General features: G+C 49.5%; 1 protein-coding gene across 4 annotated transcripts in view; it reads left to right on the forward strand.

The window, feature by feature from the left end:
* Window positions 1–21,887, forward strand: part of POR (cytochrome p450 oxidoreductase) — a 47,708-nt gene that overhangs the window by 7,258 nt on the left and 18,563 nt on the right. For 3 of the 4 annotated variants that reach the window (XM_083479280.1, XM_083479278.1, XM_083479279.1), the window contains exon 2: window positions 12,847–13,041. In XM_083479280.1, the coding sequence (XP_083335406.1) occupies window positions 12,860–13,041 (182 nt within the window). In that variant the 5' untranslated portion in view covers window positions 12,847–12,859. Of the gene's footprint in view, window positions 1–12,846; window positions 13,042–17,441; window positions 17,698–21,887 lie in introns of those variants that run through there. The other variant, XM_083479281.1, reaches the window with a different exon arrangement.

Below are 21,887 nucleotides of genomic sequence, written 5' to 3' on the forward strand. Positions count from 1 at the left end.
CACAGTCAATATCCAACAAACATGAGATGGTGGGTGCTCCAAACGTCGCAATAGGGTGCTCCAAGCACAGCAGCAGACAGAACAGTTCTGTCTGATAATGAAGAAATTAATTGTCCCCAAAGGTACGTCAAATGGCCATGGATCAGCAATCACTTAAAAGCAGACTTCCTCAGACTCTGCCCTCCAGATGTTTTGAGACTACAATTCCCATCATCCCTGACCGCTTGTCCTGCTTGCTAGGGATCATGGGAGTTGTAGGCCAAAAACATCTGGAGGGCCAAGGTTGAGGAAGCCTGCTTAAAAGTGTAGTAAGCTGATGAACACCCAACATCTGCCTCCATTTCAGTGATCTTTGACAGTGGCTTACCACTCCAACCATTCCTGTTCATGGAACATTTGTTTGATAATTAGTTTGTGACTCCACACACATATTATATGTCTTCTGTTTATGAATTTTGAAACAGTGCAGTGTTATAAAAACATTGCCAGTAGATTATTGGCCGGCGTGTTGCTTGTTGTTGTTCAGAATGTTCTGTTTTCCAGCCTTGGTTGCGCGGACCTGCTTTGGGTCCAAGCTTCCTGAGCACGTTTGTTTGTTAAAGCTGCATGTTCCTCCCTGTGATTCTTGGGAGTTATTTCTCTCTCGTTGCATAAGGCCCTCGACTTTGCTTGTTCCTTTCCAACACTTGAGGAAGGAACAACCTCAGGTTTTCGCTTAGGGTCTGGCTCCTTGCCAGGCCGTTGGATTTAAAGGGACGGCGCCACCTGTTGGCTCAAGGGCATCATTGCTTCCATTAGGCCTCCCAGCAAGCCTAAGCTGTTTGGGCAGTCCTGGTCTGGCACTGGCCTTTGGGATAACCTTTGCCATGACTTGGCAGGGTGGTGTCTTCTCTCTGCGCAAGCCAAGCTTGGCATGTGCCCCAGAATGCACTGAACCTGGCCCTGGAATGGGGTTCGTTCCTGGTCTCTGGTTGGTCAGGTGCTTTGAGAATCTCCCTCCCACACTCCAATCAATTTGTATCATTAAACTTTTGCATTGCATAATATTTCTCTTTCCCTGCTATGAAGTTCTTCCAATGGAGAAGGTTTAGGGCAGGCATAGGTGAACTCGGCCCTCCAGATGTTTTGTGACTACAACTCCCATCATCCCTGACAACTGGTCCTGTTAGCTAGGGATGATGGGAGTTGTAGTCACAAAACATCTGGAGGGCCGAGTTCACCTATGCCTGGTTTAGAGCCACAGTCACCCCATGTATTCACAGTGCTTTGATGCCACTTGAAACGGTTATGGCTCCCCCCCCCCCCGAATTCTGGGAGCTGTAGTTTAAGGGCGCTGGGAGCATTTGCATGAAAATACCCACCTCCTGGTTTAAAGAGTGGCCCCATTTTAGCCATGCACAAACCATGTGTTAGACACTCAGATATATAAGCTGGGCAGCAGTCACCAAAACGGAATGCCTAGTTGCCATTTTTGGGCCAGACGCCTCAAAAGCCATATTTTTCAATATGATTTTTTTGGTTCCTGAATTTCATTCTGATTGTGCAGATAAAATTTAAAGGGTAGAATTCTACAGGATGTGTTGCTGGTGTGTGAAAAACAGTAAAGATCCGAGGATCCCCAGGCATGTTACACCAAATGGTGGAGGTGTCAGCGGCCGTCCTGGCAGTATTTGGGAATAGTCAGATTATTTGGATATCTAAGAAATTCAGTAATCAACCCTTAGATATATTGGAGACCAAGTTCCTCAAGCATTTGATAAATAATCAACTGTACAGCATAACTTTTACTTGCTGGGTGCTGAAGGCAAATTGTGGACAAAAATATCAGGAGACCGCAGGCTTCATACACTATAGGGTTGTAACAGCATCAAAATGCCCTAGGCAGTGGGCACATTTAGTGATTGGTGTGGGTCCAATTGCGACCACATGGAGATCTCTGGGTGGCAGGTTGGTGACTGACATCTCTCCATCTGGCTGGCCTCTCCAGCTCTCTTAACCAGGTAAACAGAAGAGCTTATTTATTGCATTTATATTCCACCTTTTTCTCCAAGGAGTACATGGATCATTCTCCTGCTTGGCTAATCCTACAACGACCCTTTGAGGTCGGTTAGGAGGCTGTGAGTGACTCCAAGGTCACCCAGTGAGCTTCATGGCTGAGTGGGGATTCGAACCCTGATCTCCCAGGTCCTAGTCTGGCACTCTAACCACTACACCCCGCTGGCTTGCTAGAGTATGCTATGGGGCAGCTCTATAGATTAAGTAGGTAAATAAATATGAGGAAAGCAAAATGTCACTTAGAGAAGGATCTGAAATATTTTCCCTGAAGCTTGTATTTGTTTTATTCTGGATTGTTTTATTTGATGTTTTGATGTGATGTAAACCACTTGGAGATTTCTTCTTTAAAATATAAAGCAATATAGAAATGATATTACATTCGTAACTCGGAAGTCAAATGCTTTGCGAGACGAACGTTTTGGTTCCTGAACACCACAGACCTGGAGGTGATTGTTCCGGTTTGCGAACGTTCTTTGGAACCCGAACATCCGTTGCAGCTTCTGATTGGCTGCAGGAGTTTCCTGCAGCCAATTGGAAGCTGCGCCTTGGCTCCTGAACGTTTTGGAAGTCAAACAGACTTCTGAGGTACGACTGTATAATTATTATTATAATTATTATTTATTAATCCCCACAGGGGGAAAGATGGCACCTAGACATTCTGTTGTGGTGACCATAACCTAGGTTTAAGGTGCCATTTGGCAATTGGCTTATATATCTATGTTTCTATCACTGGACCTCAAAAGGGTAATCGAATCCACCTTTCTGCAATGCAGGAATCACAGCTGAAGAGTCCCTTGGGAAAGGCTACCGTAAGGAAACCTTGCAGTCTTGGGGACAAGTCTTTCTCTGAGCTTCTTTTGCCAGCCATTTTGGAGAGGGTTGTGTTGAGTGGCTGAGCTGTAACTGATCTCCCTGAGACTCTGTTTGAATAAAGAGACTCTCATCCCCACCCTGGTATTGAGATTGTGTTGCTAACTGGCATGATAAATGGATAAATGCCTCCTTTGGTATTATATAACTGCCCTGTTTCTTATGGCTGGATGTTGTTCTTAAAGCTGTACGGGAGTCGTTATGGGGACATGTGAGGTGTTATTTACCCAGGTTTGGTGGGGCATCTTCGTCTGCCTGAGGTTCGATGGGTGGAATATACAGACCATGCCCACCTCACTGGCACTGGGCACCACCACCGTGACAATCTCTGGGTTTTGCCTTGGCCATGTTCCCATAATTCCATGCACTCTTCCCATAATTCCACTCAAATTGCTTCTGAAAGTGGAAATTGCCTTGTAGGGACAGCCTGGGAATCTACAGCTACATTTCTTTTTACACTTTTATAGGGCTGCCATCCATATATGGGATTTGTCTGTTGAAAACAGCGTCCAGGAAAACCTGGGCGTATGGCAACCCATGTCGAAAGTGTTGAATTTTTGGGGGTCAAATTTCTTTAAAAATACATTTTTGGGGGAGATTTTGCAAAAAAACGCAGCAGCTTTGCATGCGCTGTACATAGCGACGCTGCACATGCGCTGTACATAGCAGTTTGCCAGCGGTGGTGCTCTAGTGCCGTATGGACTGTGCCGGGATCCTCTGCTCACCGCTGCAGCTGCGAACGGAGGATTCTCTACATGCGGTAATGGAGGGATGCCGCCGCTGTCTGGACGGTGCTCGAGTGGCACCAGCGGCAAACCGCTATGTATAGCGCATGTGCGGCGTCGCTATGTACAGCGCATGCAAAGCTGCTGCGTTTTTTTGCAAAATCTCCCCCAAAAATGTATTTTAAAAGAAATTAGACCCCAAAAAATTCAACACTTTCGACATGGGTTGCCATACTGGTATTTCATTACTTTCGGGCAGGGGTTTCTTCCAGCCCCATGCTGGGGGATTGAACCTGGAATCTTTTACAAAAGCAGGTGCTCTCTCAGCGAGCCACAACACTTCCCTCTAAATCAGGCATGGGGACCACGGGGTCCTCTGAACTGTTGCTGGACACCCAACTCCCATCAGCCCCAGCCAGCACGGCCAAAAGCCTGGGATGATGGGAGTTGTAGTGCAGCAACATCTGGAAGGCCATAGATTAAAGCACACTTTAATGGTTCTTTGTGTGTATTTGCATACAGTTTAGAGCAGGAGGTAGGGGATCGTGCTGGTTAGCTGTGTCTTCTGGTCCAGAGGAATAGGTTGCCCACATCTTCTCTAGAAAAGGAATTCAGAAAGCAGGATCGCTTTTCTTGAATTTTGACTTAAAAAATCATCTTGGCGAAAGAGCTGGGGAGGATCTCCAAAAACTAATTCAGTATTGTTCCAAAAGAGGCTGTCAGGCAGATGTTTTCCTATCTCAGGCTGAGTGCTTAAATGTCAGATCGACCCCATCTGAGGTCACTGCAACTACCCCAAATATGAAATTCTGTGAATTGCACCAAATTATGTACACTCAGGAAGTTCTTTCAGTCCCATTTTTCTTTCTATAGCCTCTTGTCTGAATAAAACCCAAATTACCTGTAGTGGGCAGATTAAGAGGAGCAGCTCTCAAAAAGCAAATTTGCTCAGATAATATTTCTGCGCTTGTGTGTGTACGTGTGTATTACGTGTCCCACGCCTGCCTCAAGAGACCAAAAGAGCCCTGTGTTTGATGGCTCTTATGTAAGACACGTGGGGCAGAGAATGTAACTTGACCCTAACTCTACAGCTAATCTTTGCACAAAACATTATAGCTGGGCGGCTTCCGTACATGCTCTCAGACAAGGTGTGCTCTTCAAAATGGATCAACACCTGAGAGGTTTGGGTTTTGCGGTGGCCAACCCTGCAACGTGAGCAGAGACGACATCGTGGCTTTCAGTGTTTCGGTGGCATGTGTTTTTGAAAGCTTTGCCTTGCCCTTTTCAGATGGTGCTGCCCTCTTTCAGATGCACCTGGCTGGTATTACTTTTAATCAGCCAGGTTTCAGGTTTGGTGGCAGAGCATCTGCTGTGTATGCAGGAGGTCACAGGTTGAATCCCCAATGGCGTCTTTTGGTAGGGCTGAGAATGTCCTTGGCCTGGAACCCTGGAGAGCTGTTGCTGCCAGCCTGTGTAGACAATGTTAAGCTAGATGGACCTTTGCCCTATGGTGCCAGGGCAGGCTGCAGCAATTAAAACACGATATTAAAAACTGTTTAAAGCAACTTCCAATCGCAGAAATAGAGTGGACCCAAGAAGCGTACACCTGACCTCAGGTGTCAAAAGCTAGGGTAAAAAGGCACGTCCTCAGCATTTGCGAGTTCACAGCTTAGGGGGCTACCACAGAGAAGGCCATCTCCCAAACCCACTGAGGATAGAGGAACAGTCAAGAGGACCCCCTCTGCTGATTGTTGTTGTTGTTTAGTCATTTAGTCGTGTCTGACTCTTCATGACCCCATGGACCAGAGCATGCCAGGCACTCCTGTCTTCCACTGCCTCCCGCAGTTTGGTCAAACTCATGTTCGTAGCTTCAAGAACACTGTCCAACCATCTCATCCTCTGTCATCCCCTTCTCCTTGTGCCCTCCATCTTTCCCAACATCAGGGTCTTTTCCAGGGAGTCTTCTCTTCTCATGAGGTGGCCAAAGTATTGGAGCCTCAGCTTCAGGGTCTGTCCTTCCAGTGAGCACTCAGGGCTGATTTCCTTAAGAATGGATAGGTTTGATCTTCTTGCAGTCCACGGGACTCTCAAGAGTCTCCTCCAGCACCATAATTCAAAAGCATCAATTCTTTGGCGATCAGCCTTCTTTATGGTCCAGCTCTCACTTCTGTACATCACTACTGGGAAAACCATAGCTTTAACTATATGGACCTTTGTTGGCAAGGTGATGTCTCTGCTTTTAAAGATGCTGTCTAGGTTTGTCATCGCTTTTCCCCCAAGAAGCAGGCGTCTTTTGATTTCATGACTGCTGTCACCCCCTTGGGGGGGGGTGCGGTCTGTAGGGAAAGAAGCTGTCTTTCAAGCATTTGGAGCCTGAGGCCTTCAAACGCTAATATGAGCACCTTGAATTGTGCCTGAAAATGGACTCTCAACCCATGCAGCTCTTTGCAAACAGGGGTTGTCTGAGATCTAAACGAGACCCTAGCCAGTGTGGCTGCTGCATTTCGGACCAGTTGAAGTTTCTGCGTCATCAAGGGTAGCTGGATAAGCAAATGGGTCCCTGCCCCAAGGACCATGCAGCTCTAAATTTGGAGCAGGTGGGGAGGAAAAGATGAGGGCTCAGATTTAGCTGGCGTCTTAAGTAATGAACATAGGAAGCAACTTCTATGAACTCAAGCCACTGGTCTATCCAGCTTGTATTGTCTGCCCCAGGAATGGGGAATCTGTGGTTCTTCAGGTGTTGGGATGTCTCTGTCAGCAGGCTTATAGTCTGAAAAGACTAACAACAACAACAACAACAACACATATAAAAACATAGTAAAGCGTAAACATTACACACTTCCTGGTACTAGCCTGTTACTTGCCTGACATTCTTAATTTTTAAAATAATAATAATTCCCTCTGCAGTAATGTCAAAGAGATAACCTACTACCTGACATTTAGAAGACATCTGAAGGCGGGCCCTATTCAGGGAAGTTTTTAATGTGTGACATTTTAATGTATTTTTAATCTTTGTCGGAAGCCGCCCAGCCAGATGGACGGGGTACAATATAATAATAATAATACTAATAATAATAATAATAATAATAATAATAATAATAATAATAATAATGCTGACTAGTTTGGGAAGAGTCAAAGGCTTCTGTTGTGTCCTGGGGTTACAGCGCATGTCCCACTGGGTGGAACTCGCACCCAGATCTGGGTAGGAGGTGAGAGTGCCAGGTGAAATCCTAGGCGTTCGCGTGCCAGCCTCCTCCTCCTCCCACTGCATCTTGCATAAGTTAGTTCCCTGCCCTATCAACAGTTGCAGTTGTCCCATTCCACACGTACACAACTCTATGCACTGGTCTACCTGGTGGGTAAGTGGTTTATCTTTGCTTCTATATAGGTGAGATGTAGGAATTGCCACACTGCTCAGGGGTAGAGCACCCACCTCCCATACAGAAGGGACCAGGTTCAATCCCGGGTGCCTCCGATTAAAAAAGTATCTGACGGGGGACGGGACATGGTATTTTCCAAAATGCTTCCTTCAGATGTGGATGGCAAAGGCAGCCATGGCAGAGGTTACTGTCACAAGAGAGAACAAGAGGTCCTTTGGCCCAGTGGTAGATGCTCTACATGCAGAAGGTCCCTGGTACCAATTGCATTTCCAGACAGGTCTGTGGCAATAAATCAATGGGTTGCTATATACAGTCATACCTCAGGTTACAGCCACTTCAGGTTGCGTTTTTTCGGGTTGCGGACCGCCGAAACCCGGAAGTACTGGAACGGGTTACTTCCGGGTTTCGGCGGTTGTGCATGCGCAGAAGCGCTAAATCGCAACCCGCGTGTGCGCAGACACGACTTGCAAATGCTGTGGGTTGCGAACGTGCATCCCGCACAGATGAAGAGTTTGGATTTGATATCCCGCCTTTCACTCCCTTTAAGGAGTCTCAAAGCAGCTCACATTCTCCTTTCCCCTCCTCCCCCACAACAAACACTCTGTGAGGTGAGTGGGGCTGAGAGACTTCAAAGAAGTGTGACTGGCCCAAGGTCACCCAGCAGCTGCATGTGGAGGAGCGGGGAAGCGAACCCGGTTCCCCAGATTATGAGTCCACCGCTCTTAACTACTACACCACACTGGCTCTCACACTGGATCACGTTCGCAACCCGAGCGTCCACTGTACCAAACAGATTGGGACTTGGGGGTCACCATGCCAGAAAGGTTGGGAACCACTGGGCCAAAAGTCATGCACTTAATTTAATTTCTTTTGGTTGGGTGATAAAAACTTTGTAGAGACAGTTAATGCTCTTTTTGACGCAGGAAGTTTGATCTGAGTCGACCAGTCCCAGTGTTGTCTACACAGACTGGCAGCAGCTCTCCAGGGGGGACATTCCTAGTCCTACCTGGAAGATACCATTGGGGATTGAAACTGGGAGCTTCTGCCTCCAAAGCAGATGCTCTGCCACTGAGCTGTTGCCCGTCACCTAAAAGCAAGCTAAGGTTCTAGTCCTCATGCCTCTGGACAAATGACTGAATTAAACAGGAGCATGATGCTGCTGCTTTAAACTGAGTTAAGCCACTGGGTCCATTTGGCTTAGTAGTGTCTGCCTTGGCTGGCAGTGGCTCTTCAGGGGATATTTGCAACCCTCCGTAGAGATGCCGGCAATTGAACCTTCTACATACAGAGCAGACCACTGAGCCTACTTTCAGATTGGCAGCAAAACAATAATAACATTGCAGAGTTGGGCGGGTCACCAGGGGTCATCTAGTCTGACCCCCGCTGCAGTGCATGGCTCACAGCCACAGAATTCCTAACAGGTGGCCATCCAACTTCTGTTTAAATGCCTCCTAGTTCTTCCTAATGTTTATGATGCAGAACTGGTTGTCCGTAGTTTTAGGCACTGTTCACGGTGGCTTTTGCCCTGGAGTCCTTTGTCCTGCAGTCTCAGCTGATCACCTGGCTCCTGAGGAACGTGACTCTCCGCTGCCCTTCCCAGCCACAGGCGGATAAGCCTCCATTGTGTTGCTCCATGGTTGCATCAACCCTGCTTGCACAACGTGACTTTGGAGCGCAGAGAGCTGGCACGATGTGTGCGGGAGGCTGGGCTCAGCGCCCCGCAGGAGGCATTTCCGATCTGGGGTGGTTGTGTGTGGGCCGTTGTGCCGGGAAAAGTTGCCACGCCGGCCTCTTTCCTCACCCGTGTTTCGATGTCAAGTTTACCAGCTGGCCTGGAATAGGGGAAAGCACCGGGTTGCCGGCCTGAAACAGGGGTGGATGAGATGACGGCAAACCACTTCTCTTCCTGCAGCTCTCCGGTGCCACCTGGTTTCTACACAACTGAGGAAGTCCTTTGCCCACACGTCACACTCAATCCTTGCTTGTTGACACGCTACCAAGAAAATCACAGCTTTGTAGGGGATTCTTGGCCCTGTGCCCACGCTCACTAATAAGAACGGCAGGGAGAAGTCCAGGTGTTTTATCTGAGAGGCCAGGCCAGCAGGGAGAAGTGGGAGTTCAATTTACGACAACGATCTGGACAGTTCGGGAGATGTCAAAGTGGCAATCCTTAGCTGGAAGATTTCCCCCGCTTTAAAATATAAAACGGCGTAGAAATGGACATCAAGAACCACAAGCCCCACTGGGGGAAATAATGGCGCCTAGACATACCATAACTGAGCTTTAAGGTGCTATTTGGCAATTAGCTTCTATATCTGAGTTTCTAACACTGCCCCATTCCATCTGATTCCAGTGATTTATTGCATTTATATCCCCCCCCCTTCTTCTCCAAGGATCTCAAAGTGGTCTACATCCTCCCCCTCCCCATTTTATCCTCACAATGACCCTTTGAGAAACAGTGGTACCTTGGTACTCGAACTTAATCTGTTCCGGGAGTCCGGTCGACTCCCAAAACCATTTGAAAACCAAGGCGTGGTTTACGATTGTCTGCAGGAGCTTCCTGTACTCAAGCTGAAGCCGCGTCGGACATTCAGCTACCGAAAAACGTTTGCAAACCGGAACATTTACTTCCGGGTTTGCACCGTTCAGGAGCCAATTTATTCGGCAACTAAGCCGTTCAGGAACCAAGGTTCCACTGTAGTTTATGCTAAGAGACAGTTACTGGCCCAAGGTCACCCAGGGAACTTTGTGGTCAAGTGGAGAGCTGAACCCTGGTCTCCCAAGGTCCTAATCTGACACTCTAACCACTGCACCACTAGTGGCTCTCGAGTCAGAACATTGGTCCATCTCATCCAGTATTGTCCAGTATTGGTCCATCTCATCCAGTATTGTCTACACTGACTGGAAACCAGACAGGGAACCCTCCCTGCCCTACTTGGAGATGCCCTTGGTGATGGAACTTGGGACCTTCTGCATTCAAAGCACCTGCTCTCTACCCCTCTCTACGCAACTAAACTATTGGTTCCTCTAGCTCAGGCACCTTCTAGGGTTTCAGGCACAGGATATTCCATCCCTACCTGGAGATGCCAATTGGGGGTTGAATTTGGGGCCTTCTGCATGCAAGGCAGGTGCTCTTCCACTCAGCTGCAACCTTCCCCAAAGGATGCTGGACTGGGTGAGCTTCTGGCCTGATATAAATTGGGGCTCTTGTCCACAAGGATTCTTTGCTTTCAAGGCACAGAAGCACGACCACCTCATCTAATCCAACTGCATTCTTGCACCAGATTGGAATACAAATCTTGTCCTCTCTTGAACTCTGCCTCCTTTCTCTCTTCACCAAACCCCTCCAGCATTCTGCTCATTCCTCTAAGCCACTCCCGCTTCAAATCCTTCCTTACATATATATTCACACCTTGTTCTTTGACCTGCCTCTTTTTCTCCCTCCTCTTTGCCATTTCATCTCCCTCTCACTCTTTTGGAGCCCACCCTTTGCCTTTCCTGCCTCTCAGGCTCGCCATTGGCTGGAATGCTGTGACATCAGAGCATCCTTTGCATGGCCCGGTCCCTCTTAACACATCAGAGGCTGCCACCATTTATTTATTTTACCACTTCCAAATGTTTTGGACTGCAGTGGGCTGGGGCTAAGTAATTTGGGGTCACAACTCCCATCAGCCCCCAGTCCGCTGAAATTGGCAAATGTTGGCTTGAAATGCAGATGAATCAATGCAGAATGGAGTGTGTTCTCAGCGTTTACTGTTATAAACACACCTGTCAGGTCACCAATGCTGCCTGGCCTGTTTAACTGCTAACCGCCATGCTCTATGAATTCCCTGCCCACTTCTCTTCCTCTCGGGGAAAGCTCTTTTCAGGAGGCAGAAGGTCAAAAATGCACTCAGTAAAGGGCTGTGCCTTTTATATAACCTGAGGACATTTTTGGGTCTTTGAGCCTCTTCCCCCGCTGCCCCCCTCCCACAGCTCAAGCAGGAAAGGTGCGCACTGATGAGCCAAGGAAAGTGGGTTTTCCCCCTTACACAACTTGTTGGTTCTTCCCACGCCTTCGATTCCAGAGTCCCAGCTTTCTTGGAGTCTTTCTGAAAGTTGAGATGTAGGAAACAGCCATAATCAGACCCTGCTTAGCTTTGCATATTATCAGTGCTTGCACCAGGCATAGGTCAGCAACAAACATCACCCCAGGCCAGTGAAGTTAAATCTTTACTCAAGGATACGAACCACAGAGCTCAAGCTCAGCTCTTCCTGGCAGATCTTGCCCCGGTGATGCAGTTGCAAGGATCCCTCTCCCAGACTCCTCCTCTCCAGGCTTTCTCCCATGCAGTCTGCACACAAGAAATCTTTGCTCTGCTCTTTTCATTCCTCTGTGTGTCCTGGGAGACCAGCGGGGAGGGGAGCTGGTTGCAGCAGGAGGGGGAGACTTCCTGGCTTCTTCAGCTGCCTCTTGGACCCCACTCCTCTCCAGCCTCTGCTTCAGCCTTGGAGTCTGAACCGCTCTCTGCCACAGCCTCTTCCTGCTCACTAAACCCTGTTGCCTCTTCACCTTCTGACACCTCTTCCTCTCAGTCTTCTCCCTCTGACTACTCATTGCCCATCTCACCACCAGTCCTCTGTCTCTGAGCCTTCTTCTGCGGGTTCCCCAGGGGGTTCCCCCGCTGCTGTCTCACACAACTCCTCTGCATCCAGACAGTCCATGACACATATGTGCTAGAAGTTTTATTTATTTTAGGATGTGAGAGAGAGGGCGTCTTGGGTGGGAAAGAGAGCGAGCGAAGGGACTGTGGAAACTTCAGTGACGGAGAAGAGGGGTGATGGTTTTGCACGCAGGCAACCCATCATTTTATTCTCTGCAATCAGGCTGTGTCTTTATCCCATTCAACCCCCAGCTAAAACAGAGACGAAAAGCCCATGCGCTTTGCCGTTACTAATTTCATTTCTATACCGCTTTATATTTTAAAGAAGAAACCTCAAAGCGGGTTGCAACACATTAAAACATAAAAAGCAATCCAGAATAAAACAAATTATGGAGTGGGTGCCGCTGTCATTTCCTTTTCTCTGCTGTGAAAGCGAAACACAATCCACACGCAGAATAACAGGGAAAGGCTGTGTCTCAGTGGTTAGAGCACCTGCTTTGCAGGCCGAAGGTCCCAGGTTCACTCCCCACGTGGGTTTGGAAGAGACCTTGGAGAGCTGCTGCCAGTCAGTGCAGACAGTACTTGGATAAATGGGCCAGTGGTCTGACTCAATATAAGGCTTTCTTTATGAAGTTGTTCTTCGGTGCTGCCGGTTTGGATTGTGTGTCTTTCTCCTGTCACGCCATGCTCTCTTTTGTAGCAAAGAATAACACGAGCTGCCTTGAAGTTGACATCTAGAAAGGCAGGATAAAGCTTGTGCCGTTGTGAGAGAAAAGGAGTATTTGCCCTCTCTTGTGGAGTAGACTCACTGACGCACTCATGAGCCTCCCACATGCCTTGCGAAATTTTATAAGGTGTGGCAGTGCTGACAGCGTGCTGTCAAACTCTTATCTCAAGTCAAATCTTCGAAAGTTGTAGCATATACATCACACTACCTTGCTCCTCTCTGTAGGTGGCTGCAGCTACTCTGTTTAAGAAACTCCGGCTATGCTCAGAGGTGCTCTTTATTATTATTTCACAATATTCTGAGGTTGCTTCTTGCCGCTACAGAGCTGATCCCTGCTCATCTCCCCGCAGCCAGGAGGTTGCTTTGGTTCCAGAAGTTCTGCTTTCTTGCCAAGACCTGAAACCGATATGTGACATGTGACAGCTATCTCTTTCTCCTCGCTTTAGTTTTCCCGTTGCCATGGGGACAGCATCATCCAAGGATGACTCTGCCTCTGCAAAGACCCCGGAGGCTTCGGTCCCCTTCAGCATGACGGACGTCTTCCTCTTCTCCATCATCATTGGCCTGCTGACGTACTGGTTTTTCTTCCGCAAGAAGAAAGAGGAGGTCCCTGACTTTACGAAAATCCAGCCGCCAACGGGGTGAGTGGGTTGGTGGCGAGGTACATGGGTCTCACCCATGGCAGCTTACACCCAACAGCTTCAGAGAGGCGAGGGCTGGAATCACGTTGCACATGTAGCCTTTGGAAAGGGTTTGGAAGCTTCTGCTGGCCCCAAATCCTGTGGCCAGACTGGTGTCTGGGCCCAGGTACAGGAAGCACATTAAGACAACTTCAATGGCTAGCAGTCTGTGTTTCCAGGCACAGTCCAAACTAACAATTTTGTCCTGCAAAGCCCTAGGTGTCTTGGGCACAGGCTACCTGAAAGATCGTGTCTCCCTACACAAACCTGCCTGGTGAGCGCCTTCTCTTGACCCCATCAGCACCAGAGGGGTAGCTGGTGGTGACCCAAGACAGAGCCTTTTCTGTGTGACATCCCTTCCCAGGAGAGGTCTGACTCCCTCCCTCCCTGTTATCCTTCCACCAGCAGGCTAAGACCTTTCTCTCCAGGCAGGCCTTTAGAAACTCAAGTGCAGGCAATGCAAATCTCTGGGCTTCAATGAGTTTTCGTTCCCAGTTCTAAACGTGCTTTTACTGTATTTTAACTACTGTTTTCAGATCCTTTGTTTTACGATGCATTCTGTCATGTTTGCTTTTAAAATGCGGCAAGCTGCCTCGAATCCCCGCTTGGGGAGTTAAGCCGGGAGGGAGAGTTCCCTAAAATGCCTCAGACAGGACATTTCCTCCGCACCATACTAGCATATTTCTTTTCAGCTGGAATTTTTCACAAAAGCGATTCACGCTTTGAAGCGATGAGGTTCAGAGGCAGCTGACCCAGACTGCCAGGTGCCGCTGGCTGGCATCAGTCAGTGATTCTGCAGGGCTTGTGGTTCTCCTCCTCTGAAATGCCGTGGCAGCAAACTGCGGGGGGGGGGGGGGTTCTCTATGCAGAATCCTTTGCCCGGTTCACCTTCCACCTTTGCTCCTGCTATGTGTAGATGGCATCTATTCCTGCAGGGGTGGCGACCCTCAGGCCTGGGGGCGGAATGTGGCCCTGCAGGCATCTCTGTGTGGCCCCTGAATCTCTCCTCAGGCCGCAGCCCCTCTCTAGCCCTGCTTTATAGCCCAGATATTTTTGCCTGGCTGTAAGGTGTCCTTGGACGCTGATAAAGCCCCTCGCTGGCCTGGATGGAGGACAGAGAGGGGTCTGTGAGGATGTCTACAAACCAGGCTAAGGTAAAAGTCTCAGTTGGCATCAGGGGAAGACCTCAAGGGTGCCGTTGTTTCCACAGTGTCATGCTAATGGTGGACGTTGCATTTGCAAGTGTCCTCCTTAAAGCTGGGGGTAAACGCAGGTCTGCATTTAACAGCAAGCAGGGTTGATGGATCCTGGCCTTTGCCTCCCACCTGACTGATGGGAAGGTGCGTTAGCAGGTCGCCAGTTCAAAGTCTCAACTGCAGCAAACATACGAGGTAACCTTAAGCGAGCCGCTGTCTCAGCCTCAGTTTCCCCCATCTATAGAATGGGAAGAATGACTCTGTTTAGGGATGTTGCAACTCCTGCGGGGCTGTTGGGTGCTTACTGTGTGGAGCGATATAACAGTGTTTTGCAAGTGCTGCACAAGTGCTTTGTCATGGTTTTAAAGCAATCGTACAGCACTTCCAAAACACTGTAAGCAGCTTCCTAAGCCCAGGAGAGTATTTGAGGAGAATTGCTTGTTAACCACCATCACCTCCAAAGTAGCTCAGAGGGGCAAATCTGTGTGAGAAAGGAGCACATCTAGATACCAAAGGATTGCAGCAGAGATCACGTGGAGCATGTTTTCTGGGGTGGTGCAACCAGTTCAAAGTCTCAACCTCTTAACCACACCACTTTTCTTTATTGTGTGGAGGAGGCCTAGAGGGTGCCCCACCCAGGGCTCTCTCTGTGAGAATGCTGTCATTTCCCCCAGCTGGGGTCAGCAATTGGACCTTACTCGAGGGATTGGATTTTGTTTACAAAATAGCCTGGAGAGCAGGGGGAGGAATCTGTGGTTTGGTTAATGCACCTGCGAGAGGTGGAATGCCTTGGTCCCAGTTTGCAAAAGAAAGGTCCTGTGGAACTCACTCCCACAGGAGGCAACGATGGGTGCCAACCTAGATGGCTTGAAAAGGGATAGGACAAATTCATGTAGCAGAGGGCTGTCGTTGGCTACTAGCCATGTTGGCTCTGCTCTGCCCCCACAGTTGCTGTGGCCAGGAATGCTTCTGAAAAACAGTTGCCGGAAGCCACAGGAGAGGAGCGGGATCCTTGTTTTCCACAGGCATCTGGCTGGCCACTGTGAGAAGAGGATTCTGGGTTCTGAGGCTTTTACCATTCTAATGATGAAAGAGGGAAGGAATAAGTATTCTCCAGAATGCAAAAGGTATTACCCGAAAGGGGAACCAACCCTGCAGTCCTTTCCTCCCAGGCAATCTCCTCATTTTGCCATGGGGCTGGCTGGCTGTTCCTGTGGGGTGATGCTCCCATGTCGCTTGCAGGGTGATGGATCCCCCCCTACTTTACAGACATTTTGTCTCCTGTTGTTGTCTATCCGGAACGTGGGCGGAGAAGGGCAAGCAAGAGGATTAAGGGTCTGGAAACGAAGCCTTGTGAGGAACGCTTGAAGGAGTTGGGCATGTTTAGCCTGGTAAAGAGGAGACTGAGAGGTGACATGAGAGCCATTTTCCAATACCTGGAGGGCTGTCGCATGGAAGATGGAGCAAGCATGTTTTCTGCTGCTCCGGAGGAGAGGACCCAAACCAATGGATTCAAATGACAATAAAGGAGATTCTGCCTGCAAGAGCTGTTTGACAGTGGAATGGAATCCCTCAGAAAGTGGTGGACTCTCTTCATTCCAAGTTTTTTGAACAGAGGCTGATGGCCACCTGCCAGGGATTTTTTAGCTGCAATTCCTGCATTGCAAGGGGTTGGACTAGATGACCCTTGGCGGCCCCCTTTCAGCTCTCCAATTCTGTGATTCTATCTCACAGCCTGTGGGCCTCAGTCTCTCCTTTCCGGATGCGCTCCATACATCAACAGCTGTCTTTTCTTCTTCCTCCTCACTAGAGGAAAATGCATTAACTTCTCTTAATAAATGGAACAGAGGAAGCGTTTATTCACACTTACAGTTTGCCCCCTCCCCCCCCCCCCCCCCAGGCAGAGGTCTGACCAGGCATGACCTTTTGGGGAGTTTAAAGGAGTTTGCTGAAAATGCATCTTTTGCTTCGTTTGACTATAGCCAAGTCTGCTGTCATTTCACTTATTCCGGCTTCCATTTGACTGTGAATAATATCTCTTTTCTGCCTCTAATCTTGGCCCCTGATCGCTGGCTTCCCTTTCTTTGCATCCTCTTTCCCACGACCCTCCTCACAGATCGCTTCTCAGGTGGCCAGGCCTGTTCAAGTCCAAGAACTGAAGCAATGGTTTCTCCAACAGCAGCCTGGTGGGAGTCGAGAGTCCCAAAACATTCGGAGAGCCCTAGGCTGGCGAGGGTTGCCTTGCAAACTAGGCCCACGTCACTCCCCAAACAATTGCTCAAGTCATAGACTCATAAGAGTAGGAGGGGCCCCTGAGGAGCATTTAGTGCAACCCCCTGAAATGCAGGAATAAGCAGCTGTCTCGTAAGAGAATCGAACCTGCAGCCTTGGCGTTAATCAGCACCACACTCTTCTTATGTTCCAGGATTCTTTGGGGAAAACCATGACTCTTTAAAATCATTTGTTGATGCTGCTTTAAATGCATGCTGCAGATGGGGCGGCAGCGACGGAGGGTCTCTGGGTCTGGAAGCCTGCGTTCAGCCATTCCTTCTGTCGCAGACTGTGCAGCTTGCCTTCGATGCAAAAGCAGGGTAATACAAACCAGCTTGTGCCAAGATATGCTGCGTGTTAATTCTGTGGCTTCTGCGCGCTGCATTTCCCCCACAGCGAGGCCCATGGGGCAGGCTAGCCATGGGGAACAACTTTTTAATTTTGATTTTTAAAGAAAGTTTTGGGGGAGAGGATTAACCTTTTAGGACACTCTCCCCTCCCTTCACTTCCTCGGCCCTTGAGTCTTGTTCTGAAAAAGGTCCTGCAGGGACAAGAACTCTGGGGGAAGTGACAGAGATGCTTTTAATTATTTAATTAAGAAATAGGGCTGTGATGTAAACCTGTTGTTAGGGCAACGGGCGTTTCACTCCGTGAGACGTCTCTCTCTCTCTCTCTCTCTCTTCCCCCCCACCCCCTTCAACCCTTGAATGGTTAGAGAGGTGGGGAGTGTTGCAAGGGACCCTGGGAGTTTTCATTCTTGGGTTTCTCTCTCTCCCCCCCCCCGCCGCCACTCATTCCTTTCTGCTCCCGCCAGATGTTGGGAGTATAGTTGGGTTCGTGCCGGACCCTCCGGGTAACTTTCGCAAAGGCAGCCGGCACGAATCCCAGAGGGATCGAGCCAGTCTCTTTGCAGGGACTTGGTATGCAGAGCTCTGCTCCGCTCTTAAACAAAAGGGGGGCTGTGGCCGCTGGCTTTTTAAGCTCCGGGAGAGGGCTCAGGGGGGCGAGGGACCCCTCGCGTGCGTGCCTGTCTCGCGGCGGAGCGCGGCTCGGCCCTCCTGGCTCCCTGCAGCTGGCATGAAAGCGCAGGGTCGGAACCCGCCATGGGCTGCACATACTCGTCTCCACCCGAGGAGGGTCCTCCTGGGAGGTAAGTGAGCGGATGTGCCCTTTCGGGAGGTTTTGTGGCTCTGCCCCTCGGACGCAAGGCTGGCTCTTCTCGAGCTTGCTTGAGCCAAGCGTTTTGGATGCAAAACTTGCCGGGAGGCTGGCGGAGGGGAGCTCCGTGGAGAGAAAAGCACTCTGCAGTTCGCAGGGATGCTGCCAGGCGAGGCTGGTGTGTCGCAGGAATGGCTCTATCCTCTTCCTTTTTCTCTCTTCTTTCCCCCACCGTTTTGGGGAAGGGCAGAATAGAGCCTCTGCTTTGCATGCAGGACGTCCCAGGTCAAAACCTCAGTGGCCTCTCCGGGGAGGCCTGGAAGAGTTCCTCGCCTGAATCCCTTGCTGCCAGTCCGTGTAGGCAGTACTGAGCCAGATGGGCCCAAGGTCCAACAGCACCAGGATTTGTGTTCCAGTTTGCCAAAGCACCCAAAACTTCATAGGGGCTAGCCTGCTCTTTCTCGAAGGCCCAGGTGTCAAAATGTTTAGGAGGAGGGGTCCTGTGGCTCAGTGCATGGCAGGATGCTGGCTCCTGGTTCAGCACACCCCTCACCCTGCACCCCCAGTTAAAAGATCCCGGAGAGCTGCTGCCAGTCAGAGTAAGTCCAGGCTAAGCCATTGCTCTGACCTGGCTCCATAAGTCTCTTTTCCAGACTAATAATCAATCTGTAGGTCTGGAGGCACATGAGGCCACCAGCCACCGAATCTGGGAAGTCTGTATATGCCACTCTGCATTCTGCAACAGAAGAAAGGCAAGGTATATACATTTAAGGAAATTATATTAATAATAATTGTTCTTCCTGCACGTTCATTGACATCAGCCTTGTAAGGTGGGTCAGTATTGTGTCTTCCCACCCACCCCTTATTTTGCACATTTTTACTTATTCACAGTTCTCAATATTCAGCATTGGTTTATTTGTTTGGAGTAGTTAGTTTCCCTTAATAGATTATTTACCATGCTGGCTCGTATCAAGCCTCCAGGTTGGGAGGCAGTATATCTGTCAGTTTCTTGGGAGCGTCAAGATGGGGAGGGGCTTCTGCCCTGCTTGGGAGCTTCCTGATTGGCTAAATCTGGATGGACCCATAGTCTCATCCTCTAGGGCTCTTCTTTAATGTCATCATGAGTCACGAGAGGAGTGGAACCTCCATTTACAAAACCAATCTATCGTTGACGACCAGATGTAACGGGGATCTGATGCCGCCTCCGCCTGTTCGATTCCCAGAAGAGGCGTCTTGGCCGGATAGTGTGGGAAACAGGATATTGGACCAGAGGGGCCCCTGGATCTGATTCAGCAGGGATTCTCCGATAGTTTTTAAAAGCATTCAGCTATGCAGCCGCTGTCACAGTTAGGATGGCAAAGGCGAGAGGAGAATCTCTTTTCTGATGCATGCTTGCAGATACCCATTGGGCTTGAGGGCAAGTCATAGTCTCTTCCGAACAACTAGCCAGGGCAGTTTTTGTAAACCGGAAGAGTTGAGCCAAAGCTGTCAATATTGTACGAGTCATGAATTATGAGTGTATGTGGCTACATGGGTCTCCTGTGGACTTCACTAGCAAGACTGTTTTAATCTGTTTTAGAAAGTTTCCCTGCAAGAAGCCTGCAGATTCAATTTCTGGTGTAACTCTGCACTTCCTGCTTAGAAATAGGTTCCATTAAATTTAAGAGGAATAGCTACACCAAGTAAGAGTGTTTACCTGGGGTTTTCAAAGGCATCCCTTTACCTGCTTCTAAAGTTTCTTTTTTTAAAATTACATTTTGCAGTGTTCTCTTTTCTTTTTTAATCTTTTGGCAGTAGCTGGCAGGGTGGGCTGATTATTATTTTTTTTACATCAAGGTGATTTTAAATCTGCAGCAAGAAAATCTAGCTTGGTCAGTAGAGCATGAGACTCTACTGATGGTTAGTAGCCACTGATAGCCCTTTCCTCCTCCACGAATTTGTCTTGTCCTCTTTTAAAGCCAAGTTGGTGGCCATCACTGCCCTCCTGTGGGAGGGGAGTTCCACTGTTGTTTGTCTGTTCTGAATAAATCAGTCCTGTCTTCTTTGCGTGCCAGGGCAAAGGGCTCACATGCTCTCTGATGTGAGTGCTGTGAAATGCTGATCCCCGATGGACCAGCAAAGACAAGGGGTGTGTTGTTGACGGTTTCAGCTTACAGATTCTCTGGCCATGGCTATACTGTTGGTAACAGCAGATTGGCAGCAGAGTTCCCCACCTGTAAAATGGGAGGAGAGAAATGTACCCCCAAGAGTAGCTATATTGAATGGCTGCCAAGGTGACTTTTGTGGCTGAGCGGATATTCGAACCCTGGTCTCTCCCAAGTCCTAGTCCGGCACTCTTAAACACTCCACCCCCATTGACTCTCTTGAGATGAAGCTCTGGCCTATGTGCCTTGCCCATTTGCCTGTTGCCAGTTGTAATTATTAATAATAATAATAATTCATTATTTGTACCCTGTCCATCTGACTGGCTTGCCCCAGCCACTCTGTGTGGCCCTCCGTTGGTGAAAGCTGCTCCACCAGCTGACTCCTCCCCTCCCCTTTGAAATCCCCTCCAAGCTCCGCCCTCACCCCCTGGCCCCACCCACTCCAGCTCTGACCCTGCAGAAAGTGACACTGTGTGTGTGTGTGTGTGTGTGTGTGTGTGTGTGTGTGTGATAGAATCAAAGGACTGTAGAATCAGAAGGGTCCCCAGGGTCATCTAGTCCAACCCCTGCAATGCCTCTTTGCGTGTTGTGCTGTGCTTGAAATCCAAAGCTGGCAAACCACGCTGATTCCGCCCCCCCCTTTTCCTTTCCCCGCCTGCCTCACATTCTTCTCCTATTGTGAAACAGGAATGGGAACCAATTCCATGTCTCTGCTCTTGGCTGCTGTTAGGAGCAGGCAGACAGCCAGCTCCTCTCCTCCTCCTCCTCCTTTGAAAAGCATCCTCGCCTCCTGTGGGATCCAATTAGGCCTCTCGCTCGCTCCTCCTCCTGTCTGTCTCTCTCTCTCTCTCTCTCTCTCTGTGTGTCTCCCCCATGCAAAATAAAAACATCTCCATCTCTTTCGCCTCTTGAGGCCCACGCCTCCCACATGCAGATGTGTGCTTCGTTCAGGCCAATTTGGACATCCCTCTCGGATGAGCTGTCCTTGTTGCTCACCGCCGGAACCGCTGCTTGCTAAGCCTCCTCTAGCACAGGCCTTGGACCCTCCTGGACTTTTTTGAAGCTCTTGTTTGCTTGCCTGCCTAATGAGCTTGGCTCTCTACTCCCCTTCTTCTTCTTCTTCCTTTTTTTTTGGGGGGGGGGAGAGGGGGACGTCTGCCTCCTCCCCCTCCAGACAGCCTTGCCTCTCTCTCCAAGGCTGCTGCGCTAAAAGGCCTTGGCGAGGCAGCCTCCTCCCCCAGGGCAAGGTCTGTTGTCGCAACAGTCCCGTCTGTGGGGCATCAGAGCTGAAAGGGGGCCCCATTGGAGGCCAGCCAGCCAGCCAGCGCCTGCTCAGGGTGCAAGATTTGCAGTGCTGGTTGCAACACAGCCCCCGCTAGAATCATAGAATTGCAGAGTTTGGTGGGACCCACAAAAGCAATGCAGGTAGCAGCCTGGTCTATCCAGCAAAGGAAAAGCAGCCTGTCCCACGGTCAAAAAGACTTTCGCCCTTGCAGTGTGTTTCCGAACACTCACCCAAAACCTGCTCCCTTGCAATGGGTCCTCCATAGGTCCTGTTCCTGCCCTCTGGAGCAACAGGGGACACAAGAACAGGCTGCCAAATCGGGCCAGTGGCCCACCTAGTCTGGCATCCTGTTCTGACAGTGGCCATCCAGATGCAATTGGGGAAACCTGCAAGCAGGATTTGAGCAGAAGAGCCCTCTCCCCTCCTGTGGCTTCCAGCAACTTCTATTCAGAAGCATTGCCTCGGTCCTGAATACCTGAAGGAGCGTCTCCACCCCCATCGTTCTGCCCAGACACAGATCCAGCGCCGAGGGCCTTCTGGGGGTTCCCTCACTGTGAGAAATGAGGTTACAGGGAACCAGGCAGAGGGCCTTCTCGGTGGTGGCGCCTGCCCAGTGGAACGCCCTCCCATCTAATGTCAAGGAAATAAGCAACTGTCCTACTTTTAAAAGACATCTGAAGGCAGTCCTGTTTTGGGATGTTTTTAATGTTTAATGCTGTATTGTGTTTTTAATATTCGATTGGGAGCTGCCCA

Source organism: Podarcis liolepis (assembly GCF_965112155.1).
Source record: "Podarcis liolepis genome assembly, chromosome: 16".
NCBI classification, from domain to species: domain Eukaryota; kingdom Metazoa; phylum Chordata; class Lepidosauria; order Squamata; family Lacertidae; genus Podarcis; species Podarcis liolepis.